General features: G+C 40.7%; 2 protein-coding genes across 5 annotated transcripts; both read right to left on the bottom strand.

Moving 5' to 3' along the window:
- Positions 1–726: 726 nt before the first annotated feature.
- On the bottom strand, positions 727–7,300 carry fsta (follistatin a). 3 transcript variants are annotated; one of them, XM_058070292.1, is made up of 6 exons: positions 6,234–7,300; positions 5,535–5,732; positions 5,220–5,438; positions 4,921–5,145; positions 3,361–3,591; positions 727–1,213 (listed from the first exon to the last, which is right to left on the bottom strand). In XM_058070292.1, exons 1-6 carry the CDS (start codon positions 6,322–6,324, stop codon positions 1,200–1,202), a joined length of 978 nt encoding a protein of 325 aa, XP_057926275.1. In that variant the 5' UTR covers positions 6,325–7,300; the 3' UTR covers positions 727–1,199. The 3 variants fall into 3 exon arrangements, with proteins under 3 accessions (XP_057926275.1, XP_057926272.1, XP_057926273.1); XM_058070289.1 differs by having other exon boundaries at positions 727–1,790; positions 6,234–7,299; XM_058070290.1 differs by having other exon boundaries at positions 727–1,790; positions 5,541–5,732; positions 6,234–7,235.
- A 2,764-nt stretch (positions 7,301–10,064) lies between these two features.
- On the bottom strand, positions 10,065–25,962 carry LOC131127924 (integrin alpha-2-like). 2 transcript variants are annotated; one of them, XM_058070285.1, is made up of 30 exons: positions 25,727–25,962; positions 24,322–24,445; positions 23,915–24,024; positions 23,634–23,725; positions 23,144–23,258; positions 22,918–23,045; positions 21,929–22,077; positions 21,410–21,560; positions 20,927–21,092; positions 20,715–20,791; positions 19,243–19,381; positions 19,010–19,155; positions 18,796–18,939; positions 18,366–18,569; positions 17,993–18,123; positions 17,763–17,926; positions 17,498–17,649; positions 16,995–17,105; positions 15,383–15,468; positions 14,497–14,638; positions 14,345–14,428; positions 14,204–14,280; positions 14,024–14,107; positions 12,828–12,930; positions 12,643–12,753; positions 12,327–12,437; positions 12,136–12,249; positions 11,975–12,064; positions 11,781–11,897; positions 10,065–11,052 (listed from the first exon to the last, which is right to left on the bottom strand). In XM_058070285.1, exons 1-30 carry the CDS (start codon positions 25,770–25,772, stop codon positions 10,969–10,971), a joined length of 3,552 nt encoding a protein of 1,183 aa, XP_057926268.1. In that variant the 5' UTR covers positions 25,773–25,962; the 3' UTR covers positions 10,065–10,968. The 2 variants fall into 2 exon arrangements, with proteins under 2 accessions (XP_057926268.1, XP_057926267.1); XM_058070284.1 differs by having other exon boundaries at positions 24,322–24,448.
- Positions 25,963–27,939: the final 1,977 nt, after the last annotated feature.

The raw sequence follows: 27,939 nt of genomic DNA on the forward strand, positions 1-27,939 counted from the left end.
TAGGTCTTACCTGGGATGCTGGAACAGCATCTTCAATGCATGTTTCCTCCGCTGTCCTGGGCATATAGGAATGTAATCATCCTCGCTGAATTGTGCACTACACTTCATCCTGGTTCCCATGTTATCGCCAATATGACAAGAAGTCAACGTTTCCTTCTTGTGATGGACTATGTAGAGCGAACCAGACACATTTTTGTTGTTGCAGCCCAGATAATGACAAGTCTGGGCCCTTTTTAAGATATTTTATTTTGTGACAATTCCACTCAAGTTCTCAGTTTCACTCCCGCCATCATCCGCACACGTAAGCACTGTGGAAGACATACGTCCAGTGATACCAGAGTAATTGTCCGTTTTGTGATGCAAATATATTCCTCTTTTGAGCACATTTTGTTTTGAGAAGCAAAATGCTTTACTTACTGTAAGTGACCCCACCAAGTAGCCGGAACTACTTTCCTCGAAACCAAAAACCCACCAGAACTTGGCTCATGGGCAGAAATGGGGGGAATGTCACTGTTGATGGACTACACTGCTGGCGCGCATGTCATGCAACTTCATGGCAAAAAAATACAACCCTGTGTACCTGCAACGTAACCAAGTTTCTCCCAAGCAAAACCATTCACACTCACATTCATACTTATGGATAACATATGTACAACCATTACCACCCCCCCACCCCCGGAGTCATTTTTATGCATCTCCACAGGTCAACAGAGTCAACTGCATAAGGAAAAAAAAACTTTTATTGTTTACTCTTCATATCTGTACAAATACCCTCAAACTTTGTTATGTACATATGACATTTACATAAAAAATACAAAACTATATATTCATAACAGAATTTTGTATTTCTCTTGTGATGTTTTGAAAATAAAAATGCAACCAGACAGAAAGAGAGAGAGAGCGATAGAGAGAAAGAAAAAGAAACAGTGATGATCTGTGATATAGTGGTGAATACTGCAGTTAATCCTATTTGACCTCTGCAAGAGCAACATTGGCAAAGAATAGAACAGCACACACATGTTAAATGGCACATTGTTTCCAAAGTCATCAAGTATCATCCCCAAACGTACCTTTTTTTTTTTCTTTAGAAAGTCAACAAACCTAAAAGGCCTAAAAGTGAACTGAAAAACAGTCTTCCATTGTAATTACTGCCGCGTCCTTTTTGTGTGTGTGAAAAACCATTGAGAAAATCCCTTTGGTCAGTTATTGTGATCTGTAAACAAACCAGAAACACATCTGTACATAAAAAATGATTGATATATTCCCAATAAATAAACACACAGGCTAAACATGCATTTACGTAAGTGTGACATAAACATCTGTGATAGAGATTTGACAGTAACAAGCAAGGTTGTTTTTTTTTGTTGTTTTTTGTTTGTTTTTACAGCTGAATGAAAGCGGAATGCGATTTACAGCTTGTAGAGGACTTATACTTACACGGTAACATGACAAATAAATAACACTGTTTCTCTTTGGACAAATATATTTCTTCATGATAAAAAAAAACAACAACAAAAAAGGGAGAGTGGTAAGATTGTAAGCCTGACATAAATGTATAAATTAGAAAACACAACAAAAGTATAAATAAACATCTAACAGACTGAACTATATGTATACTTCCTTTTTGTTTCAAAAATAAATAAGCATACACATAATGTACAGTATGGACATACTGAAGGGGGTATGGTATAGGGGTTGGGGGGGTGTTTATCCATCCAGTATAGAAGATAAATGGACATAGGCCTTGTAGTCTTCATCTTCCTCATCCTCCTCCGTGTCTTCTGTGATGGCTATATGAGGGAATATAACTGTTGTATGAATATGGACCACAACAGACATCACAAAAGTGGGGGCAATTATTGTGGCATCCACAATTATGCAGATTTAATATAAAAGAAGAAAAAGTGGCAATGGATGGGAGGTATGCGTGTCTGCATGGGACGGGCCACAGAGGAGGTGGGGTCAGGTTCAGGTTGGGGGGGGTGGGGTGGGTGGTTGTCCAGTGGATCTGGGTGGATTTGTGGAAAAAAAAATGCTGCTTTCTTGTCGTTAGCAGAGGAGGTGTCACAACCTGGCCTCGGCAAGCAGGTCAAAGATCATTAACACAACTCTGAGGTATTTCCTTTTCTTTTACACATTTTTCTTTTTACATTTGGACACAGAATAGAAAATAAAAGCACACACACAGGCAAAGCAACAACAATAAAAGATGGGGCTTTTTGTTGTTTGTTTTGAATGATAAGAGGAGGACGTGGCTCTGCAAGCTTTCTATGTCAAATATTGAGAAATATTTAGCCCATGAGGTGATCATAAAGTTGGTCCCTTGGGTGTCATAGCATACCTTAAGGTAGGCCACAAAAAAAAGAACCTAACATTGAGGTTCTAACATTTTTATGGAGCAACATGGAATGTAAATGTGATACTTCCTTCGGGCTGTTGCTCAATTTGACAGTCAAACCTCCACCCTCCCACCCACTCTCCTCCCCAAAAATGTCTGCTCTACAGATAGGTAGTCAACATGATTATAAAATCCACCGCTGTTCATCTTGAATGATCGTGGCACCAATGTTAAAATCACCATCATGTGAATAAATTAAAAAGGTGGCGACGTATTCACAAAATTGGCATTGAAACTGATTGATTTACAGCAAAACACAAAATGCACCAGCAAGGGGGGATTTACAAGATGTTACCACTTAGGGATGGGCAAGTTCCATCACAGTGTAGCTTGTATGTTTTTGAAGGTAAAGCAGTTTTGGGCTTTTCTCATCATCGCCACAATGAGTCAATTACATGCGTTGTATGCTAGAAAAAAATGTCTGCTGTTCCTGGGTACCGCTACATGAAGCCCACATACCACCAGCGGTACCCCGTACCACAGTTTGAGAATCAACGAATGAACAAGTGAGTCAAAACGGAGTGTACAACTCTGCCGCAACTATGCCCATCCCTAGTTATTTAACAAGCATGTCATGGAAACAGTCCATGATGAGATTTAAGGCAACATGCTCCTGCACATCACTCATACATTTAGTAAGGATTGTTCCACTGCAAACTCTCAATGTCTCCTCCAAATCTTTCTTCATGTTTTGCAGAGGAATCTCACAAAAAAAAAAACAACAGAAAAGCAAAAGCCGACAACAAAGACAACATCATGCAAGTCCATTCTATTCCAAGTCCTTTCTGCTTGCTGTGCTGCTTGGTGGTGTGTCTGGGGGTGGGAGTTTGGGAACGTTGGGAAATTAAGGTGGCAAGTGGGGTGGGGGGGCGTTTCAGTAAGGGGTTTTAAGCAAATATGGAATATTGTCTTTTGCCTTGGAAGGGTGGAGGGGGAGGATTTTTCTTCTCGTATTTACTTACAGTTGCAAGATCCCGAGTGTTTGACCTCCAGCAGCACCCCCATGGAGCAGGCGGCTTGCTTCATGGCACATTCACTGGGGTACGTGGTGTTGTCGCTGGCGCATACCGCCTCATCCGTCCGGCTCTCCGGACACGTCTCGTCGCACAGCGAGCAGCGTCCTCGACTCATGCGGGCGTCCCACAGACACTTCTTGCCGGCGCTGCACTGGATGTCCTCGCATGACTTGGCCTCTGGGAGGACGGAGCAAGAAGAGGAGAGGGTCAGGGGAGATCTTTGATTCCAGTCCAAACAGGATTAGATGACTGTTTGGGGAAGTAGGAATACATCCTGTTTGGTCATGCTTTAATTACGTTTTTTTTTCACACTATATGCTGCTCTCTCTCATGGAGACAAATCCCTCTGAGTGCACTGTGCTTTGCTGTTCCTCCACTCTCTCCAATAAGGGGAAGTGCTGCCAACATCAGGAAATAATAAAGTGTCTATCAATCCCCGAGACCCCCCCACCCCCTTCTCTTTGTGGAATGTTGGCAGAGTGCACAATAAACACTCAAAAGTCAAGAGTTAGTCCTGAGAATGTGCTGCATCGTTCACTATTTATTTATAAGTTTTATTAATATGTCATCAGCTGTCAACCGTGAATGCAACATGCAGTATACTTCAATATAACTTTATCAAGCATGTTCTAAATAAGCTGAACTCTTATTTTGAAATATGACAGAAGCCCGCTGTGGTGAAACGTCATGGCAAAGCAAGACCTTTCTACTGAGACCTAGTCGCTTTGAGTGATGTAATCCATTAATGACTATTCACATCTATACACGGGTAAGTATCTGTATGTTTATAAACAAGTTATATGGTCAAAAAACAGCCAGCTTGTAGATTTTATGACATTTATCAATGAATGAAATGAGACCCAGCTCGTCTTCCTACGCTATTATATTCTGAAATTATTTATGAAGTATGTCGGACTTGTATTTTTGGCAGGATGGTTAAACACTGGTGGTCTGATTTGTGTTTGTCCTCCCGCTCCCACCCCCTCCAATTTAGTTTTGTTCTCTGGATTTTGTGATAAAGTGTGTTTGGGTCAATTGGCCTTTTTTTGGGGTCGTGAAAAAATGAGGACGCCCCACGTTGGATCTCTTCTACTTCTGAAGCACTTCACGCAAAAGGGTCAATGTTTGACCAAATGGTGACACTGATTATACGGCATGAACAGGGTTGAATTGTTACATTACCCATAGGGGGCGCCACAAATGGCATTCCCATTCATGTGAAATGGGGTATCCTATAAGGGGTGCCCTAACTGAAAAATGAATGGATGCAAGTGGAGACTGATATTTTATATTTTATATGTAAATACAAAGCTTGTTATTATTATCAGTTAGATTTGTATCAACATTTCACCTTTCTCCCCTTTTGCTCTATTTTTCATTTATTGTTTAATTTTATTTCTACAATATGCTACTTTAGACGCCATCGTGTATGTGCTTTTTATTTTTTATTTAAATAAAACTATATAGGCTCTGGTTGTGAGAGTGGTCACAGAGGGGTGTACTTACTGATGCATTTGCCCTCGTAAGCCACCCCGATGGAGCGGCCCAGGAGGCAGGTGGCCCGCCTCAGGTGGCACGCGCTGGCATACACGATCCCGTCGTTGCCACACAGGTACTGTTCGGGTGACGTCACCTCGGGGCAAATCCGATTACACGTGACACAATAGGCGTTGTTGGTCTGGTCCACCACGCAGGTGGAGCTGCCGGGGCACCGCACGTCACGGCACGTTTCTGCAGGGACACCGGAACTTATGAAACGTCCTATAATCACATGAAGCTCGTTATATTTGAGTGAGTCCACTTACTCTTGCATTTGCCTTGATACTGCACGTCCAAATCCGGGTGAGCTTTGCATTTAGCCTTGAGCAGGGCGCACTCGTCTTTGTACGTCTTGCCGTCCGAGCCGCAGACGGGTCCCTTCCATGTGATGTTGGAGCAGTCCGGCGCGCAAACGCAACGCGGCTTACTCCTCCGGTTCATCTTACACCTCTTCCCCGGCCCGCAGTCAACATTATCGCACGTTTCTACAAGCACAAGCAGCCGCGATTAAGACAACAAAAAGGCGCACCGACAATTTACGCACGGGATGTCGAAACAAAAAAGGAAAAAAATGAGTGCACCTCCACCTTTGCAAGGTATGCAATTGGGAGCTCCGCCATTGAAGATCATCCACCTAAACAGCGTGCTGTTGGGGACATCCTCCTCGGTCCAGGATGTTCCTAGTCTTCCGCTCCTGCAGCACTCCTCCCTGCTCATTCCGGGCATGTAGAGCACCTGGCACCGCCCGTTCTTGCCCTGCTGCAACCAGCAGTTACCAGCTGCGACAAAACACACAAAATAACCTGCAGGGTTGCACCGTGGCCGCCTAAAACTCGGAAGAGCGGGAGCCAGAACTGGATGAACGCTCGTCTCAAGTGTGAGTGACAGCGCGTACAATGCAGCACCAAATAAGAGCACACAAAAAAGAGCGCAGCGTCTGGGGCGCACCAAAAGCTTTATGATAAACATGCATGCTTGAAAATGGATCACTCCTAATTCGGACATTCCTTCATTCTGTTCAGATAACACAAACAAACAGCCATGCACTAAAAAAAAAAACTTCCAGGTTTGACACACACATAAAGTGCATGGGAGGGCACTATACAAAACTTCTCCCATGCAAAAAAAACACCTGTTTTATGGACCCTTTTTTAGTCATTAAAATGAAGGCTATAAAAGTTTCAGATCTTCTGTTTAAAAAAAAAAAACAACCCAAAAAGTTGGTGGCAGAAGCTATTAAGGATAAGAATCCCTCCAAAATGACAACTAGTGCCGCTTACCTTGAACTTTTTGATGCTCCATAAGGTGACAGAACCATATGAAGAAGAAGAAAAAGCCCGGCTGGAGATGATGTTTCAGCATCCCAAACATGATGGAGAAGACGGGGAGGAGAAGGAGGAGAAGAAGAAGCGGCGGCAGCAGCAGCAGCAACTAAGCGCCTATTTTGACCCTGCTAGGCAGCGCAAAAGTAATCTGCTTAAGGTAGCACTGTTGAATAAGTGTCAGTCTGAGAATGCAGCCTCTCTTTTTAAATCTATAAGGGGTCTCGGGTTGACTGTCTCTGGTGGGCGGTCTCCTTTTTTGCTGTGGGGGTGGGGAGATGTGTTTTTTTCCCTTCTTCTCCTCTCCCTTTGCAAAGTTCTTTCAATCTCAGTCAGGTGACATACAACTTTCTCCCGCAAAGAAAGAATATATTCATGTTTTTATTTACAGGCAGGAGTAATAAAATGTTTTTTTTTAATGTCACATCCGTGCTTCATATTATGAGTGCTTCCAGGTAGTAACTGATATATTCTTTTCCCCACCAACTGCAGACAAATGTGTAAATCTCGTGTATCTCATAGCACCACTAATACTAGTTCCTGTGTGCACAGCTCCACAGGCGTGCACGCATCTAATATTAGCACAGACAGTTGTTTGGGTTTTTCTCCCGGGTCAAGCTTTTTTTAAATATAATCAAACCTGTTTCCGAAGCCGGGTGTTGCATTTCACTGAATGGAGCTCTCTCTCTCTCTCTCTCTCCTCTCTCTCTCTGAAACACTCACACACGCACACAGTGGTGCACAGCTTGTACCTTTCAGAAGTCCTTGTGCGACCTCTTCTGCAGAACTCTGAAGCGACTTTTTTTTTCCAAGCAGACGAGAGGTGATGATCTGGCAGCCAGACAACCGGCGCGTAATCCCTCTCCATCTCCCCTCTGGTGATCCCTTTCTTCATTCATTTGACAATGCATCCTGTCAACACATCATACACACACACACACACACACACTTGTGCAAGCCAGCATCAGCACCATTCATTCATGTGTTCAAGTCAGTCAAGATGTATTCATAAGTCACCAAATATGGTATTTTGCATGGGCTGCCATTACACTGCTTTTTTTAAAGTTTCGCTTTATTTTTATTTTTTTTTAGCATGCAGTGATATGCTCCTCAAAAATCAACATTACCAACATTATTTTAAAAAATGCACACAATTAAGTCAGATAACCATAGTGAATTCACAACTTACAAAGCTACTGTTTTTCTGTATTTGTGTACATTGACCTTTCCTGTCTTTGAGTTTGTCATTCCTTATTTTTACTTAGTGTCATCATTTTCCCTTTATGATTACTTGAAAATGTATGTATTTATTTATGTGTTTCATCAGTGCATACACCGTCTTTCTATTGTTACACATTCTCTAATCTCGTCTCTCCCCATTTGAAAATGGGGGCATTTAAAAAAAAGTAAATTGGACACAGATACAGGGTGGGATTAAATAAGATCTGCTTCTCCTGACTCCTTTTCAGAGATGTTGAACAATGCAAGTGTAAACCTGTGATGTACCTCAATGTACAATGTACGACCACAGGCAAAAATACTTTATAAAATACTTTCATAAATACATTATGAAGCTGCCTCTCTTAATGTCTGCATCTTTCTTTCTCTTTGCAGTTTAGTAGCAAAAATGTAATCAAAACAACAAAACCTCCACAAAGAACTCTAGGCTATAGAAAATAGTGTGTGTGTGTGTTTGTGTTTGTGTGTCTCTCATCAGCTGCTCATGAAAGCACCATTTGGCCTCCAGAGGAGAAAAGCCTCACAGGATCACTTTACAGGATGTGTGTTATACTGTATATCTTCAACAGGGATTAAAAAGGGAATTGAAACTGCCATTCATCAATATGTTTAGTATTGCATCACCGGCTGTAAAGTATTTAAGGTGACCAAATTATTAGTCATTACTACAAACTATAGCCACAATAATAATAGTATTGTTCATTAAATACCTCATATAATGATGTGGGAGGCATTGATTTTATTTCGAGCTATTAGAAACAAATACTGTCAAACACTTTTGAAAAGTGGGGGGTTACTTTTTTTGGACAAAGTGCAATTAAAAGGTACTGTATACTGACTTTGCCTAATTTACAATTGCAGAGCTAGCAATCCTCATTCTGTGTGTACCTTTCATTAATCTTCCTCTTTCGCCTGTCATTTCATCAGGGATCCACACATATCCAGAAAGTGCTCAACATGCAAGACTCCTAAAAAATTACAAATTTCCCCACTGAGGGACGAATAAAGGCATATCTTAAACATTGCTACAAATATTCCAATGTCATGGATGCAAACCCGACACATTATCAGTAAAACAAAATGCATCATGAAGTTCTTGGTCTATATAGTGTTTACACGTTCTTCCTCTAAAATAATAAGAACATGTAATATTAAATGAGTCATATAAACTGTTGAGTCATACAAAGTTTGTAGAGAAAATGTTGAGGAAGGCCATCAGGTCATTTAGAGCTTCCTGCACTTTAGTACCCAGACAGATGTTGCCCTCTTGTGGTAAAACTCTGCCAATACAATCAGAATGGGGTATCTCGTCATCTGCTTCTTGTCTAAATCAGGGGTATTCAAACTTATTCCACTAAATGCCACACTCAGCATTGAAGGTGGGTGTGCTGGTGGGGGTGGGGCATCTTTGTTGTCCTTCAGCTCTTGTTTATTTAATTGCAATACAATGCAATATCAGTCTGTGTAGTAAAAAATACAATTTTGTGTTATAAGTGGCAAAGGCTGTGCTTAAATATATGTTTAGAAAAGACTGAAGGCAACAAATGGCCCCCGGGCTACACTCTGGACACCCCTGGGATATGCATTTGTTATTAAAAGTGTAACACTGGTTGAAAAATTGCAAGAATTTACATTTTGCATTGTTGGCCCAAAATGAGGTTCTAAGGGGAGCTTCAAAATGCAAAAAGAAGAAATTGGAGCGAGACAAAAAATGTTTTGAGTAAGCGATTCATTGCAAAGAAGCATTAAAGTGAAATAGGATGTTCATCAGCTGATCATATGTTTAAGACCACAGCCTTTAAAAGACAAAATATTAGCAAAAAAGCTTTCTCTTGGATTGTTGAGATGCATAAGTAAGGCCTGCTGCTGAGGTTGGACACACTAAGACTGTCACGTCTTGGCTTCGGCATTGCAACACGACCCCAATATGCAGAGAGCAGGAGACCCAAGTGCAGATCAAAAGTCTATTTTAATATATACAGATATGATATACAGCAGCAGGATATGAGCAAAGAGTAGCGTGGGGAGCTACAACAAACAATGCAGCAACAAACTAGGGAGCAACGCACCTGAACTAAATAGGAGGGGAACACAAATAGCAACAGGTGCGAGTGAAAAGGGAAAAGCAAAGCAGGCAGACAAAACAGGAAACGCTACCAAAGAGCATGAAACAGGAACCAAGGCATAGAAGTAGAAACCAACTAAACTGTCACACAGGCTAGCTTGCGGATTGTGACAAAGACAGTCATTTGAAGGTCTTAAAAGAACTTGAGGGTTATGAAATAAAAGTCCCACAGCAAATCAATCGCTTACATCAACCTTGTCTTCTGTATCTGTCTCTCTCACACCAACTACCCTCATGTCCTCCTTCACTACATCCATAAATCTCCTCTTTGGTCTTCCTCTACGCCTCATACCTGGCAGCTCTAAACGCAGCATCCTTCTACCAATATAGTGACTATATTTCCTCTGGACATGTCCCAACAATCTCAGTCTGCCCTCTCGGACTTTATCTCCAAGGCCTCTAACATGTAATGTCCCTCTGATGTACTCGTTCCTGATCCTATCCATCCTGGTCACTCCCGATGAGAACCTCAGCATCCTCATCTGTGCTACCTCCAGTTCTGCTTCCTGTCGTTTCCTCAGTGGCACTGTCTCCAGACCAAACAACATCGCTGGTCTCACCACAGTTTTGGGTTCTTTGAGCTATGGTCTTAAACACACTGGTTCAGTTTAAAGGTTGTTTGCAATAAATTGCTTCCTCAAAAAGATGATCTGTCACACTCCCATTTCTTCTTTTCGCATTTTAAAGCTCAACTTGGAACCTCTTTAATATCCAACAGTGCAAAATGTAAATTTCTGCGATTTTTCGACTGGCCTTAAAGGTTTGCTCATGATATATGTATATATGGTCATTTGGATTGTAATGACCAGCAACTTACTCAGCTTTTAAACTGTTTGCAGCTCAAAATAAATGCTACCAAAATATCAATAAAAAAATATCACTGCCTTTAAATCTCACAGACATAATTCCCATCCCCCTTAATTTTAAATTACAGTACGTACAATACAAACATAAAGAAACAAAAAAAAAAACACACATTCCACATCTTTGCTCCCTTTTGCATTTGCACTGCTAATTCAATGTCAAAATAGCAAAAAGCCCTGAGTGTCATTCGTCATGTCAGTAGTTCACTCACTGCTGTTAACTGAGCCTTGGAAAAGAAATAGCTACCTCATCATATGTTGTACAAAGGTTTTGAAAAAGGAAGCCAAATATCTGTAATTATTCAAAGTCAGTAATTGTGCAAAAGGGCTAAAGGTCCAAATCCCAGTTATATTGGAAAACGAGCGCATCCGTGGGTAAGTACACCTATACCCGATAGAACCTGTGGAAAAAGTACCAGTGTGTGCAAAACGCGCACATATTAGAGTGGAGTCTTGTCGTTAAAGCTCACAACACTCCGTCCTCGTGAGCGTGGCTCTGCTCATCGTCTTCTTTCTTCAGCTGCTGGTATTTCCTTTTGAAAAAGCCAAACTGGGGGAAACAAAATACACAGATTCAACATTCAACACATGAACCGAATATCCACTCAAATAACACAACATTAGGTACACCTGAGATGAGTGGCCAATTCCCAAAATTACTGATAAATTAACTGCTGGCTGCATAAAATAGTTAGCTCATAACTAACTGATTGAAAACCAACTAACAACATAATTAACTGACAAACTAACAGACCATCAGGCTAACTAAATTATTGACTACAAGACAAACCAACTAAGCAATCAAGTTAACTGACTTATTAACAGTGAATTACTAAGTGAGCGACTAAAAAGGGACTGCTAACTGAGTGACTAACTGATTCACAGAGTGACTGACTGACCAAGTGACTGACAAACAAACTGACAGATGACCAGATTAACTGATCCAGTTAATCTGTCCATCTGACATAACCAATTATGTAACCGACTGATTAACAATGACTCACTAACGAGTGCCTACCCGACTAACTCATTGATTCGGTCACGACTAACTAACAAACCTACCAACCTAATAATAATAACAATGAAATAACAGATTAACGACAAATTGGCTGACAAACCTTCATGGCCCTGTGTGATAAATTGAGATCTATTAGACTAGAAAAAGCCATTTCTAAAGCTTTTGGACTCCAGCAAACCACAGTGAGAGTCACTATCCACAAATGGCAAATGTGTGTGTACAGTCGCATGAAATATACATGAGTATAGACTGGAGCTGACCTTCCACAGTAGCGCGACAGCCAGTCCCAGTAGCACCAGTCCAGCGATGACACTGCCCACTATAACTCCTACTGGAACGTCACCCTTCTCTCCTGGTTTACTGACTGTAACCACCACCTGTTATGCAACCAGATTCAAAGACTCTTCCTCCTTGTCATTCGTTTATTTATGATGGTATAACTATGTGACTTTACCGGCAGCTCTTTGAGGCGGACGATGAGTAAATCAGGGTTGGAGGTCTCCACATCAACAGTGGAGATGAGCTCGGTGGTTTGGTAGACGACCTGCACACACATTGTCACGTGAAAATGCATCGGTTGTTAAAACACAATGGAAAGCTTATTATAGTGAATACCTTATTAAACGTCCCACTCCAAATCCTTGTTTTGACTTTCACGTAGTAGTCGCTTGTGACCTCTGTGTCTTTAAGGAGACATTTGATTTGTTCACACTTTGCACTCTGGCAGTCCTGTCAGGAAACATAACAAATACTCAGTGATGGTGCTGCCAAGGTTTTGCTATTTTAACAAATGAAAAGAGACCAACCAGCTTCTGAATGCCTCTGAGACTCTCTTCAGTGAAAGATACTTGGTTGTTTTTGACCCCGATCTTCAGTGGGTCCACCAGGCTGCTGGAATCACAGCTGATAGAACCTCCCTGCACATGAACAGGTAGTGTTTTATGAAATGCCACCTCTTAATGTCATGGAAGAAATATCTTTACAGGAAATGCTCTAATTATAGCGGGGGGTAGGTGGGTTATGAGGGGCACGGCTATAGAAGACCAAACTGTTAACTGAATAACGTTTCCGGTATTTATCCTCATGTTAGACTTCCTGGTGTTGGGCATGATGGCTACTCACAGCTTGCGTGTCCACACTGGTAAGATAGAGGAGTGGGTTTCCGCCCTTGGTGGTCATTGGCAGAGAGATGGTCAAATACAGTAGACTGACGGGAAAGTTGCCGGTAGAAATCTTTAAAATGAGTCATTAAGTTTAAATCCAATGGTCAAAACGGTGAAGAAATTTGCAATGTTAATTTACTGCACCTTCACAGTAAAGTTAAACTCAGGTCCAATGTCATCGAGTGTTTTCAGCATTGTTACCGGCGCAGTCGTTGAATTGGCCACGTAGAAGTTGATATTTGATTTCCTGGAGAGAAGAATAAAACATTCAATTAAAAAACACATTGATACATTTTGTTTCACTAGAGAAACACTTAGAATCATTATTAGTAAAAGGTTTATGCAGGATCTGTAGATCTTTTTTGTAGGTCTACCAATTTTTTTTGTGTAATTAACACATACGCATCATGGCAAAGCCACGGCTCTCGGCGGCCCAGTATAGCTCTGCACAGTCACACAAACTCAAACACAACACAAACCTGAATACATCAACAGCAGTTGATCAATTCCAACACCATATATATATATCTCCAACTCCAAACAAACATGTGTCTAGTCCATTCGCCACTGCAACAACACTTCCCCGTTGTCACGCAACAGACCGTGAGATGCATTCACGGACATTCCGAACATCACAACAATGTATTCAGTAATCATGTATGTTTGGTCTAAATAAACAGAAATGCAAAAATATTAGTTTGTATTTGTTTCACTCACTTTGTAACTCTCAAAGCAGAATTACAATTTGCTGCATTGCTGCAAGTATGCACGTAAATTCACTCAAAAAAATTTAACTTCATCACAGGTGGTCTTTGAACGCAACTCCTGATTGCTCATAATAACACAATTCATGACTGATTCAAATATTCTGCTATTAAATAAACCAGTGTTCGGTAAAAAGATTTTTAGACATGTGCACCATCTCTTAACTTGATTGAAATTTTCAGTTAATTTGGCACCAAATATATATATATAATCCTGCCCTTTCATTTAACTTTCAGTATAAAATACTGTAAAATTTGGCATATTTCAGACATGGTGATTAAGCATGATTAATTGATTTGAAAACTGTGATCAATCTGATGAAAAATTGCCACCATTTCACAGTGCTACTTTTATATGATAGTGAAAGTACTTGTGGTTAGAGTTATTAATTATTATTTTTATTATATATTATATTATATATTATTATTTTATTATTATAGAAATATTTAATAGCAGTACTTTTAGAATGAAACATATTTTTGTCGTTGAAATATGTAAGAGGGATGTAAGGGGTATAATTTTTGGAATTTCCCCCGCATGTAGAAATACCGAAACCACTATTTAATAACCCTCACCTGGATAAAACAATCCCGACGTCATATTTGAGAGGAATGGACACTTCCACTTGGTTGTCTGTGGTTACCTGCTCTTGGCTGTCACTGAAAAGATGGAAAGAAGACAACATAGCATGTCTTTACTGACCAATCCCAATGGAACATTATTATCTTACCAATCATTGCCGATAATGTATTTACCTTTTAGCCTCAAACTTGACCTTAGCTCGATTTAACGGATAATTGAGGTTATATTCGAAATTGAGCTGAAATTTCATCTGTGGAAAAAAACATCATATGCTTAAGCAAAGAAGCACAAACAAGCAGTTTTCCAGCAGTCACCTCTTGGTCCTTTTTCAAGGCTGGGTATCCTATTTGGCAAGCAACAGTTTGCTCTTGAGTCGATGTGCATTTCACTCCATCAGTCTGTATAAGAGGAGCAATCTTATTTCTATTTGTAAATGAATAAGACTGTAAAAAAAGAGCTTACTTACAGGCGGAAATACAGAGGAGTAGAAGAGGTTGCCAGAATATGTGGCCAACACCCGAGTGTTATAAGCATTTTCTTTTTTGTTCTTCACCGTCACCTCAAACGACAGCTCGCGCGTATTGGCGCTGACCAGAAAAGGAGCTGAGCTACAAACAGAGGAGCTCATGTTATTTTGGGATAACTGGCGGATTGTAGAAATGAAAATGGCATAAAATGGGTTCATGTACAGGCGCATTTTGGGGATTCTTGTCCTAAATCGAGGCACCTTGGGGTCCAATTGTGTACATTCTAGTTGATTGTTTTCAATGTGTAGGTCAGTTTTAAGTGACATTAATTAAGGATTTTATTTTATAAATTCCACAATTCCTTCCTGTACAAGGTGTAGAAAACAAGAAATATGTATATTTGCATACACTCTGTACCTTCTGGTCCCGATTGTAGCCCCACTGACTCCCATTATAACAACATATTTTTAATATACAGCAATCCTGACATATTGTATTAGAATGCCTTTCCTATGACTAAATCTACACATCTACCTTCAAAACTTTTAGGTGCAGTTTACTATTACATCCCTGATGAAAACTTTTGAATTTTGGGTGTATATTTAGACTTTAGACACTGTTAGACACCCATGAAATGTAAATATGTAGTAAATAAAAGTAAATAAAACTTTTTATAAACGACTGCACGGGAAAGTGAGACCTTCTCGTCTGACTAGCCACAACCATAAATATGCACACAATATAAATATATAAAATACTTACAGTAACTAACTCTCACAGTTACATGAAATATTGTTAGAAATGAACCAAGTGGTCAGGGCTTTACAACCTGTGAAAGATGAAACAACCCAAAGTGATGTAATTGTCTAAATGTGTAATTCTGACCTGGAGCCTTTTGTGTTGGTATTCACACTCAGCACCAGATCACTGACGCATATTTCATCAGAGCCACAGTCTTTAGTGAAAGGGATCTGAAACACAACAAAACATGTCCAAAGGTCATATTTTTCCTCCATATTTTCATACTTTCCCCTGTAAAGTCTATCTACACTATCTACTGTATGTATGAATAGCATACAGTATGTTACAAAAGTGAGTACACTCTTCTGCAAATATTATATTTTTATGGGACAACCCTGAAGAAACAAAACTTTGATACAAGTAGCGTAAAGGTGATGGAATTAAACCCCTAAACTCTACTGAGCATCTGTGGAGCAAAGCAAACAGAAGGTGGAGGGGTGCAAGGTGTCACCAGCTTTATGATTACATCATAGAAGCAAACTGTGATGTTCTAGTGCTGAGGTTCCCAAAGTGGGATATGTGAATAAAAATTTTAAAATGGCTTGATTCAGTGACATTTACATAATGCGCTGGAACGCCACACGTGAAGAACCACAAAAGGTGTCTTCTTCGGCAGTCCTTGAACACACCATGTGCGACACTTATAGAGACTTACTACATATGTGTATGATTTTCTTCTTTTGTACACAAATGTTAATCCTGTATATCAATGCACAGAAGTGAAGTTTAATAACGTGCACTCTGTGCTGCTGTGCATTTTTGCTTGGTTCATAATCTCATGCTATAGTGCTCATTTGGCTCAGTAATAAGCATAAGCCTCATACATTTTCCTTATTGCTCTCTATGTGTTCTTATTGTTCTTCTATATGTTATGTGCCTTCGTTGTCAGAATTATTTATAATTATTACATTTATGGGGCTGCACGGCGGATGAGTGGTTAGCGCGCACCTTACAGCTAGGAGACAAGTTCAATTCCAACCTCGGCCATCTCTGTGTGGAGTTTGCATGTTCTCCCCGTGCATGTGTGGGTTTTCTCCGGGTACTCCGGTTTCCTCCCACATTCCAAAAACATGCTAGGTTAATTGGCGACTCCAAATTGTCCATAGGTATGAATGTGAGTGTGAATGGTTGTTTGTCTATATGTGCCCTGTGATTGGCTGGCAACCAGTCCAGGGTGTACCCCGCCTCTCACCCAAAGACAGCTGGGATAGGCTCCAGCAAACCCGTGACCCTCGTGAGGATAAGTGGTAGAAAATGAATGAATATTACATTTATGTGTAAAATGAGTTGATTGTGCTGATTATTTCCATGTTGTTGCAGACCAAAGCATAATATAAATAAATTCACCAAACAGAAGACAAACCAGGCAGGAGATATCTTACCCCTCTAAAACCCTCTCCGTTCTAAACTATTATTATATGTGTGCAGTTAAAAATAGATTTTTAAAAATATGTTGCCCTCCCATGAAAAGCTATAATAAAATCTTTGCAGAAATGTGAGGGGAGTACTCACTTCTGTACCATACTGTACTGTAGTATAAAGAGCACTACACGTGCTTGTGGTTGAAGCTGAACAATTGCGTGACTCATTCCGGCACTTGAAGATTGTAACCGTCAGACTATGTCATTTTACATGTGCCTGCAAAATAACTATTAACTCAAATGAAGCCTCGGAGCAAAAATAGCAGTCAACTTACAAAGAACTCCCAGGCGGTGGAGGAATCGATGTCGAGGACAGGGTTAGCGTCTGGATTCTGCTGCTCGATGTCCACTTTCAAACTGAGAGAATTGACAAAATCTGGGGTCTCCTGATGGGAAATAAATCATATCATGGGGTTTATTTTGTAACCCATCAAATAGTCATGTAGATGAATATGGTGGCAGTTATTCAGTCAAACTTGATAATTCCCCATAAAAGGGGATGCTTTTTAGTCATCATACAACCTTTCTTAACTGTAAAGGCACTGCTATATGACTTTTTATTAATCTTAACTGCTATACTGGTGTAAACTGTACAACTGCCATGTTGTACTGAGCAGCCAGGACAAATACATAACTTTCTTATATCACAAGATGTTCAATTTTGAACACATATTTGAATTGATTATGTGATGCACTCAATTGTAACCTGATGCATGTTCAAATGAAATTAAACCATTACCATTTTCCATCCTTGCCATCGCCGTCACCCCTCAATTACCTGTACATAGACTTGGTAGTCTTGACACAGCGGTGTAGATGATATCGTTGCTTTCCCCAAAATGAAACGCTCATTATTTTTCATGAAGAGTCCTCTTGAAGTCACACGAGATGCCTGCAAATCAGCGTCCAGAATCAAGGTGTAGGAAATATCTAAAAAGGAAGAGAAAATAGAACAGAAACCCGAGATTCTGTCATTACTTTTGAATACATCAACACCTCAGTCTGAGCATGAAGAGGATGAATGGGACGCTGACGGGATTTACCAATGGGTCCAATGGGTTTCTTGGGCCTGAATATTGCGTTGAAACAGAGGTTGGTATTGAAACACGACATCTTGCGTCCACTAACATCACAAGTTTTGCTGAAAATGTTGATTTTCTCAGGTTTAAAAGTAGCACCAGCTGAGACTGAGGCGACACCTCGGGACCTGCAAGACAATTAAAAACCGTAAGCTTGATACAAAGTGAGTGAGTCAAACAAGTAATGAACTCACCAGAGCTGCACCACTTTACCATATGCACCCACTGAGATGTCAGGAAGTGTGTCGTCATTCAGGTCTTTGGAGCTATCTAGGGATCTCCCAAAAAGTTTCACTTGAGGATCCATACTGGAGCCGGATATTCTCTGGAAAAGGATGAAGCAACCAATAAAAATAGCAGAAAGGATTATAATGGTTTCAATTTTTTAAACCTGTAGTTAGAGTCGTAGAACAGAATATGAGACCACCCTTGAGTGATTTTGGTTATTATCAAGAAAACCATGAAGTTGCTAAATGTACGTTTAGTTTTACCATGGGTCAATAAATTGAAGAAACAAGGGTGGTCTCATATTAGAATGTTGTCTTCTCTAGGACTCTAAATGTCTACCTGAGAAAACTGTCTGTTTAACGTCTTCTTCCTGCCATTGTAGATGTAGATGACGCCTCTTCCTTTATCCTCTAGGGGCGCTCCAACAACAACATCACTGTAACCATCAAGGTCCAGGTCGGGAATGACGGACACAGCCATCCCAAAACGTGCATTCTCAATTGGAGACGAGCCTTTAAGGAACCCTTGCTCATTCAGGATACCCTTCAGATCATAACACAGGAATAGACTTAAAGTTTAGTCAAATATACAATATAGGGACAACCCAAGGAGGTTACCACAAAAATAATTTACAACCAAGTATGTAAGTATAATGTACTGTATGTGTTCTAATTTTTATATCCTGTATAGCAGGTAGCCACATGGTGGCAATGCAGATGTAGGGTTAAGAGTTCAGTGGTTCTCAGTTATACAGTTTATACAAGTTTACCTTGGTAACGGAGAAGAGGTAAACACGACCTTGCTCTCTCTTCAGCTCGCTCATAAACATGGGTGCCCCAACCAGAAGGAGGTCCGTCACTCCATCTTTGTCCACGTCCACAGAGCACAGGACGCTGCCAAAGTAAGACCCAATCTAGAAGAGCAAGGAGTCAACGTGTCACACTAAGTTGACATGTATGAAATATTTGTATTTACGGAAATACCTGCTTTCCTCTCTCTGAATCGATAATAGTGAATTGCTCCTGCGCATTGAAGCTGTAGACGATGACTTGTCCGGAGTGATTGGAGCGTGGTGCACCAGCTACAAAATATTCAGTAGTGCCACCACTCAGTGTGCTGACAGAGTAACCTGCAAAGAGGAAAAGTCAAGGTTCATGCATTGTACTATACTACTGTATACTGTATTTCAACATGATAACAATGCAATAGGAAATACCCAGTAGTGAACTGCTGTTTCTGTCTTGAAGTGTTGCCTCAAAGGCTGTGACAGGTAGAACATTCATTTTAGAGCCTGTTTGGTGGACAACAGTCCCAGTCCAACCATATGCTCCCACTGCTCCCAGCAGCATCATATCCTGAAAGAATAAATTGAAGCAGAAGCATTCTGTGAAAATTGCTTATCAGTGAGACAAATAATCAGTTGCAAAGAAATCTGTTAATTATGTGGAATCAATAGCTTGTTAATTGTGCCTTGAAGCAAAAGAGGCAAAATGTGGGGCAATACAACCAGCATTGGCGTTGTTGAACTACTTGGCATTTCATGTTTTGGCAAAAAAATGGTTATAAAAATATTAGGGTTTTCAAAAATAACACGTTATCAGCAATCGTTAATTTATTTAATTCCAATTTATCCTGGGAACAACACTTCCGCATTCTCATTACAGGAACGCAAGATGCACTCAGGGACACTCCGAACGACACAAAAAATGGTTGTTTTCCAGGAACATCAAATATAACGCCCCAAACTATTTACAATTTTCATATTTGTAGCTGAACTGTGTGTGCGTGCATTAAAATTTCCCTTCAATGCATAAGCTCCTTTACACAACACGGAGAAATGGCTTTTCATTTCCTGGTTTCTGTGCAGCATATACTGTATTTCAATGGGAGAGATGCAGGCCGAGTTCTTATAAAATGCACTTCTGCCACCTAGTGGTCGAAAACTGCATCAAAACATGACCTCTTCTATTGCAGAGTTGCATCATCACCTTTTTGTGCCACTCGCACAAAAAATACATCTTTGGTAGCGAATGAGTTAATAATGATTTAACTAATTTAACTCCAGAAGCAGCTGATATAATATATGTTTATTAATGCACTGAATTAGAGCTGCAACTAACAATTGTTTTCTTAGTTTATTAGTCAGAATCTTGTTTAGATTAATTGCATCATTGGTTAGACCATAAACAGACCAAATTAATACAAACCAAGCACAGTTAGTTAGTGGTCTGGTATGCTACATATCAGAAAAGAGGCAAAAATATAGATTCCCAAAGTCAAAGTTGATGTGTGTGAGTACCTCGTTTTGACTAAAACACAAAGATAATCAGTCTGTTTGAATTAATATTGACAAAAAACTGGGGATATTTAAATTTTGAATCACTAATACTGACTCAAACACTAAAATAGTTGTTGATTAATTGGATAATTGAACCAATTTGATTAATTTGTTGCAGCTCTACACTGAATTGTTGCTCTGTATTAAATATTTTAAAGCGTATGTTAAATATGTGAAAGCTTGAAAAACGTAAAAGAAATGTTCCCACTGACACACGGCTAATGCCAGAATGTACATAGGTATTTCAATGTATGCTTACCCAACCAATTGTTACAACCATACATCACATAGTTTTGGGTTCTACAAGATGCCATAATAGCTAATAAAAGTCATGATATTAATCTCCTTACCCTTTTGCTGGAGTAGTGAGCACTGAAGCCCACTTGGGACATCTCCATCTTGAAGTTATCACCCCCCTTTCCAGTGCCTAGGGAATACCGTCATGAAAGAGTGAATGGCAGGCGCTGACAATCGTGTAGAGACCTGCCTGGATGACTTAGCGTTGTATGTACTCACGTTTATGTGGATTAAATTACACAACAACACAGGAAATAATGTGTACCTTCTATGTTGAAGATACGGTTGCCCAACGTTCCAGCAATGGTGGAGAGGGCTGCTTCTTCAGATACGTTGAAGAAGTAATTTTCTGTGGGTACGCTGGCAATGGATTTGATTTCTTTAATGAGGTTTTCTGTGTCAATGTTGTTTCTGGTGTAGTAACCCAGGACCTGGGAGGAATGGAATGTTAAGTAAACGTCAGATAGCTCATCACTATTATTATTATTCAATCTGAATGAAGCCATTATTATGAACAGGTAAAAACTGTTTCCACCAGCAGTATACTGTAGTTCTGTACAGGACTTTCAGTGTTCCTATTGTCTCCACTTGTAAAGAGCACCAGAATAACACTTTTCACCATACTAACAGTGTAGGTAGGGCTACATAGGGTTTGTTTTTCCATGAGAAAGCAAAATAAATGGTAAACCACTGGTCAAAACATGGCTTTAGACATCTGTGCTAAAACAATACAATTCATTACACTTACAGCAATACCAAAGCGGGTGATTCCTTGCTTTTCACATTCAGCGATGATCGCATCCCTGAAAGCCTTGTCATGTGACTCACCGTCAGTGACAACCACCATCACCTTAGAGGCACCCGGTCGGGCCCCGTTAGTCGGGTTGAAACCCCACTGACTTAAGGAATAGACACAAAAGACACATAAGCAACCTAAGTCCTGGTTACAATTACCGTATTGACCCGAATATACAGTAAAAGTAGATTTTGGGGTCGAGAAATGTATACATGGAACTCAACAGTTAGTGTCAAAGCAGTCAGGGTTTTTCTTACTGTCACTCACACACTCCAGTGACCCAGAGAGATGCAGTGGTGATGCAGAGACCCACTGGAAAAAAGTGTCTCCAAGGTTGTTAGCAAGATAGGAGTTCAGATCCCTTTTATTACGATCTAACTTTTTCAAGAAAGAGTCGTCTTATATTCGGGTCAACATGGGATATAATAAGTAACATATGTGCACATATAAAGGTCATAGTGCAATACCAACCTGGCATATTGAATGGCATGAAACGTATTGGTGGAGGAACCTTGCATTTGTGTGACTTTGGACGCCGCATTCAGGACCTCCTCTTTGGTTTTGTACTGGCTCAGCGTGAATTCAAACTTGGATTCAACAGCATACTGAATGACGCTGACCTGGCCACATGAGAAACACATGATGAAGCACAAAAGGCAAAATCTATCTTTTCAATCTCACATCAATAACGTCACCAGGTCTGCTTACTTTCATCTGCGCTCCATTAATCGTCTACGCCCCTCCCTCACCCCCCACACCACCGCCATCCTCGTCCATAGCCTTGTCACTTCCCGCATTGACTATTGTAACGCTCTCCTCTTCGGCCTCCCTCACAAATCCCTCCATAAACTTCAACTGGTTCAGAACTCTGCTGCCCGGATCATCACCAGGACCCCCTCATTCCACCACATCACCCCCATCCTGCAGCAACTCCACTGGCTCCCCGTGACACAAAGAATCACCTACAAAATCCTCCTGTACACCTTCAAGTCCATCCATAACCTTGCCCCCCCTTACCTCTCTGACCTCATCCACACTCTTAAGCCATCCCGTTCCCTCAGATCTTCCTCCTCCATCCATCTCACTGTTCCCTCTGCACGCCTTAGCACTATGGGGAGCAGAGCTTTCAGCCGCTCTGCTTCCCAACTCTGGAACTTATTGCCACCTGACCTCCGTAACTCTGCCACCCTTCCCATTTTCAAATCTCAACTCAAAACCCATCTGTTCAAACTTGCCTATTCCCTCTAACAGTTTCACATGGTCCCCCCTATCCCGATTTCTTGTATGCTTTTATTTATTGTTTGTTGTCTTTTATCTTGTATTTTATATTGGTGTTCTTATCTTCTGTACAGCGACCTTGGGTGTCCTGAAAGGCGCTTTTAAATAAAATGTATTATTATTATTATTATTAAAATGGCACCATTGAAGCAAATAATGTGAATTTTAAAACGGAGCATCACCTGGGTGTTTTGGGGACCGATTTCGAGCGTTGGTATGAGTTTCTGAAGGAAATCCCTCATTGGAGCCCAAGGGTAGATACTGTTAGAGCCGTCCAATACAATCACAATGTCCATCGGTCCTCCACATGCTGCAGAGGTAGCAAATGATAAGCAATGTAAGGAACAATGATCTAACTGTAATCATCAACCATTTTTAAAAATGCAATTAGCAGACATGATGACTTACTCTGGACAGCAGGAGCGAAGGCAGGTTGAGGTTGAAGAAGGGGGCTCAGTCTTGCACACAGTCCAGGATAGTAGTTCTGATCGCCGCACTGCTGTGCCCACAGAGGACCGCACATCTGGACCACAAAGACAGATGACAATTTTAATCAGGTTTTTCAAGAAAACCGGATCTTACATTTGCAAAAACTAATTAAAAACTTTCTCTGTGGCTGAAACGTGAAACAGGAGGCAGTAGAGTTGACTGCTCACATTCGCTGATGCCGTTACTTAGCTGCTATAATCATGTTAACATAGTGACTATAATAGTGGAATTCAAATAGCTCAATACATTTATATAAAAAATGCCCATCTATTTGTTTATTTTGAAAGTGAATGCCCAAGGGTGTATCCTGGGATAGACTCCAGCATAACCCTTTGACCCTAATGAAGACAAGCATCATAGAAAATGAATGAATATAGATAGGTAGATAAGTCGGTAGGTAGATAAGTACCATCAAACCGTTGACAGCAGGCATGCGTGACAGGGTCAAACCCAGAGACATGTTGATGTTGATATTTCTCACATCTGGAATATTGACTGAATCTGTGGGAATATTAGCAATTCAAAGACAATAAACTCACTATTAGATTGAAGCTCATTTCATTTGAATAAATATTAAGCAAGAGTTAAACCAGCCAAATCTAGTATGGGTTGTAAGATAAGGGACACGATAAGCACAGCGAGTATGCAGTGAGGTCGAGGTTAAAAAGTAACAAGGAAGCCACACTTCACCTTGAAGGTTAAGCTTGTCACAGTTGGTTCTGGACCCTGACACGGGACATTTGTACAAATCCCCTTTCCTGTTTTGAGGGAAACCACTCCAAGGAGCACCAACCAGGAGCCTACAGACAACATTATTATAATACTCATTCATGCATATCGCAGTACTTTGGTTTACGGCAGCAAAAAGAAAATCACATCGCTGGACTAAACAGTGGTTACGTCAGCTGTCTCAGACGCTTAACACTCAAGTTAAAGCAAACAGGACACTCCTCCAGACGATGAATCAGTGTGTGCAGACTGATCCCACACTAACTGGACTGCTGCTAATCTAAATCCTCCACATTCCCAACAACAGTTGTGTAACACAAGGAAGTCAGGACATTTCATTCAAAGAAAAATCTGTGAATTATTTTCACCATTTGCCCTCGTGGTTGGTAGCCTGCTGGACTGTGTAGCCAAACTCCTCCACCGGTGAGCCGCTGAAAATCTTAGCACCTGAAGTGCCCACGTTGAAGGAGTCGGAGAGGTTGATTCTGTCAGCTGCTGGAAGGACAGACATTGCAATGAAAATGGATATCATCACTCATAGATCGGCATTATCTTAATATTAACAGTCTTCGAGACACGTTTATGAGCTGGTTTCTCTCCAGGTCAGAATTTGAATAGAATTACAGTAAATCCTGCACAATAAAACTCATTATGTTTACTGTTGGGCGGCACGGCGGATGAGTGGTTAGCGCGCAGACCTCACAGCTAGGAGACCAGGGTTCAATTCCACCCTCGGCCATCTCTGTGTGGAGTTTGCATGTTCTCCCTGTGCATGCGTGGGTTTTCTCCGGGTACTCCGGTTTCCTCCCACATTCCAAAAACATGCTAGGTTAATTGGCGACTCCAAATTGTCCATAGGTATGAATGTGAGTGTGAATGGTTGTTTGTCTATATGTGCCCTGTGATTGGCTGGCGACCAGTCCAGGGTGTACCCCGCCTCTCGTCCGAAGACAGCTGGGATAGGCTCCAGCACCCCCGCGACCGTCGTGAGGAAAAGCGGTAGAAAATGAATGAATGAATGAATGTTTACTGTTGTGGTTGCTGTTTACAGTGCGGCGCATTTCTAATATTATGGTTATATTCTAATGCCGTCAATCAAAACAGAGCATTATCATCTTGTGTCTGCTGATATACAAGGCTTATGCATCACATGCAAGGGTTTTTGTTGTCAGTTAGAGATACTAAGCACAAGTGCATGTGATGCCAGTCTGACTAAAGTAAACTCAAATAAAAGGGAGTTCTTTGGAGGCTGAATCATGAATGCTTCAACCAGCACATCACTTTGACTCATGGTGGCAAGGCAACACTTAACAACAAAAAAAGCCCGACAAGAAATAATCAGGGGGTCAATATGTTCACATACAGGCAAAACTGTTGTAGAAATCTTCCCTTGGGACATGAAATCTGACTGAGTCCTATGAGAGCCACACAAGTCCAAACAGGCACACAGAAGCTCGGTACTTGGAATGTGAGTGTTCACTTGCACAACCACGCCCGCTCAGATCAACATGCCTACTTTAATGTCACTTTTATGTGGATTTATTATGTTATACGGAGGAGGTTTTGCTACAGTTACCATTTACTTCACTTCTACGCAGTTGTAGTTCGGTTGGAATTTTATTTGCGTTAATTGCCAATTTATCGCGATCCCACACTTGCTGCGGCAGCTAAGCCCTTTAATAAAAAGATCATATTCTATCAGTTATCCTTAAAAGAACAACATATGGGAATTCCCTCCCCACAGAAGCAAACTGAAAAGCGTTGCATACTTACTAATGACAATCAGCGCAAAGAAGATGTTCCCCCGGAGGTATTCCATTGTCACTTTTATTCCATTTGACTGAGGTGGTTTAAATGAAGCCGCAATGGCTAAGCGGTGTTTTTTTCTACCAGTCCGTGGTGGTGACGCACCGGACGCTCTTTTTCTATGTAAGGACGTGCGTTTCTTCCTCTTGTATGTGTGGTAACGTTGACTCAGGTATGTGTGTGCGTGATGTCTGTGTGGAGGTAGGGAAAAGGAAGTTAGGAAAGAAGCTACTCATGTTAGAGCCACTGCATGATCGCATCATTGCCGACAATCATACAATTATTACTCCAACCATAAAACATGAAAAACTTTTTTTTTTTTTTTACCAAAAACTAAATTGCAAACTTGTAATATTTGATATATTATATTTATTACTAAGAGCACTTCTACAACACCACATGCAATGCATCAATCACCATTTTTATTACAGTATTTAATACTACAGAAAGATATAACTTAGAAAAGTCAGTGTACAGCTTGTATCGCGGCACAGATTTACAATCGGTAAAGTGCCTGTGAGCAATCACTAAAATTACTTCGTCAGTATATTTCCATGCACCTAAATTAGAAAAATTAAATATATAATTTGGTTTAACCCTCGGCCATCTCTGTGTGGAGTTTGCATGTTCTCCCCGTGCATGCGTGGGTTTTCTCCGGGTACTCCGGTTTCCTCCCACATTCCAAAAACATGCTAGGTTAATTGGCGACAGGTATGAATGAGAGTGTGAATGGTTGTTTGTCTATATGTGCCCTGTGATTGGCTCGCGACCAGTCCAGGGTGTACCCCGCCTCTCGCCCGAAGACAGCTGGGATAGGCTCCAGCACCCCTGTGACCCTCGTGAGGAAAAAGCGGTAGAAAATGAATGAATAATTTGGTTTATCCAGTTTTGACACCATCTCCATTGTGATGATTGGCCATGCACTGTGTGCCTCACAAAACACTAGATGGGGCTTATTCTCCTTTCAGGACCAGTTACGTGACATAATAATACTGATAATAATAGATTAAAATTTTATATAACGCTTTTCAAGGTACCCAAAGCGCTTCACAATGACATAAAGCCATTATTCATTCACTCCTCAGTCATACACTGGTGGTGATAAATTATATCTGTAGTCACAGCTACAGACACAACTGTTGCCTTCTATTCAATTTGCACACAAACAATACAGGCCACTGAAGTGAGACGGCTACTTTTTTGCATCACAAAGTATGATCGCTCAGCTTCCTTCATTCATACAGAATGTACTGTACGTTATGTATTTCACAGTAAACACAGTTATTTTTCTCAACATTGATGAGCAACCCTGCAACAACTTAGTACAGTGACTAAAGTTACATCCACCAAACATAGACACATATTAGCGTGAACAGCTATGCAAGCAACAACCATGAACCGCTACTAGCAATGTGCATACAATGAACAGTGAGTAATTTCTACACAATCATGACCCACTTGGCCACAATTATTGTTGGATTACATCCTACAGTGGAGACCGGGGTGTGTGCAGAACGCCAGCTTTGCTCCAGTAGCACAGACATGCAAGAAAGAACTATTTTCCAATCGCTTAATATATTGACACAATTTGGACATTGTGTTGCCAGTTATTCAGATAATAATGCTGTGTTTACTCAATTTCAATGGATTGTAAATTGATACTGCTGTACAAGCTGTACATTGCAGAAACACGAAGGGGATAGAAAAGTGGCAGCAGTCAGCTTACTCAGTGGCCATTTCAACATTGCATAATCACATCCTCCAACGTCAGATTCTGCACATTGAAAGCAATTGTTCGAGCAAAGACTTTTTGGAAGAATATGGAAGTGGCCGGATGAAGCAAACTCGTATGACATCATCACGTATTAGACACCATGTACAATTCTAACAAAAACACTTTTGTTCTGCCCTGGTAGGGCAGTGGAGGGGTTGCGGGTGGAATTTGAAAAATGTGGTCATTTTTCAAGTATAGGACCTCAATGAGTTACCATTTTGATCTATGTAGGAGTGAACAAGAAGTTGGAATAACAATGAATTTGCAAACTACATTATTTTCTATTAGCTGCTTTAGCCAGTCTGCTAGTGTCACCAACATGGCAGTGGACCACTGCCTTCTCAAAAGGGAAACCTCAGTGTTCAGACAAGTTATGTGACAGAAGAAAATATCAGATCTATAGAAA

The sequence above is a fragment of the Doryrhamphus excisus genome, chromosome 4 (assembly GCF_030265055.1).
Source record: "Doryrhamphus excisus isolate RoL2022-K1 chromosome 4, RoL_Dexc_1.0, whole genome shotgun sequence".
Classification (NCBI taxonomy): Eukaryota; Metazoa; Chordata; class Actinopteri; order Syngnathiformes; family Syngnathidae; genus Doryrhamphus; species Doryrhamphus excisus.

Bases quoted from the DNA above. Each gene is read 5' to 3' on its own strand.
- fsta (XM_058070289.1), bottom strand. From the start codon at position 6,324: ATGTTTGGGATGCTGAAACATCATCTCCAGCCGGGCTTTTTCTTCTTC. The intron at 5,146-5,219 runs GTAAGTGGACTC...GTGTCCCTGCAG, and splicing joins GTATCAAGGCAAATGCAAGA to AAACGTGCCGTGACGTGCGG. The intron at 1,791-3,360 runs GTAAGTAAATAC...TCCCTCATATAG, and splicing joins ACACTCGGGATCTTGCAACT to CCATCACAGAAGACACGGAG.
- LOC131127924 (XM_058070284.1), bottom strand. From the start codon at position 25,772: ATGGAATACCTCCGGGGGAACATCTTCTTTGCGCTGATTGTCATTA. The intron at 19,382-20,714 runs GTAAGGAGATTA...TTATTCTTTCAG, and splicing joins CTCACTACTCCAGCAAAAGG to GATATGATGCTGCTGGGAGC. The intron at 12,754-12,827 runs GTGCAGTAAATT...CTCATTTTAAAG, and splicing joins AGTTTAACTTTACTGTGAAG to ATTTCTACCGGCAACTTTCC.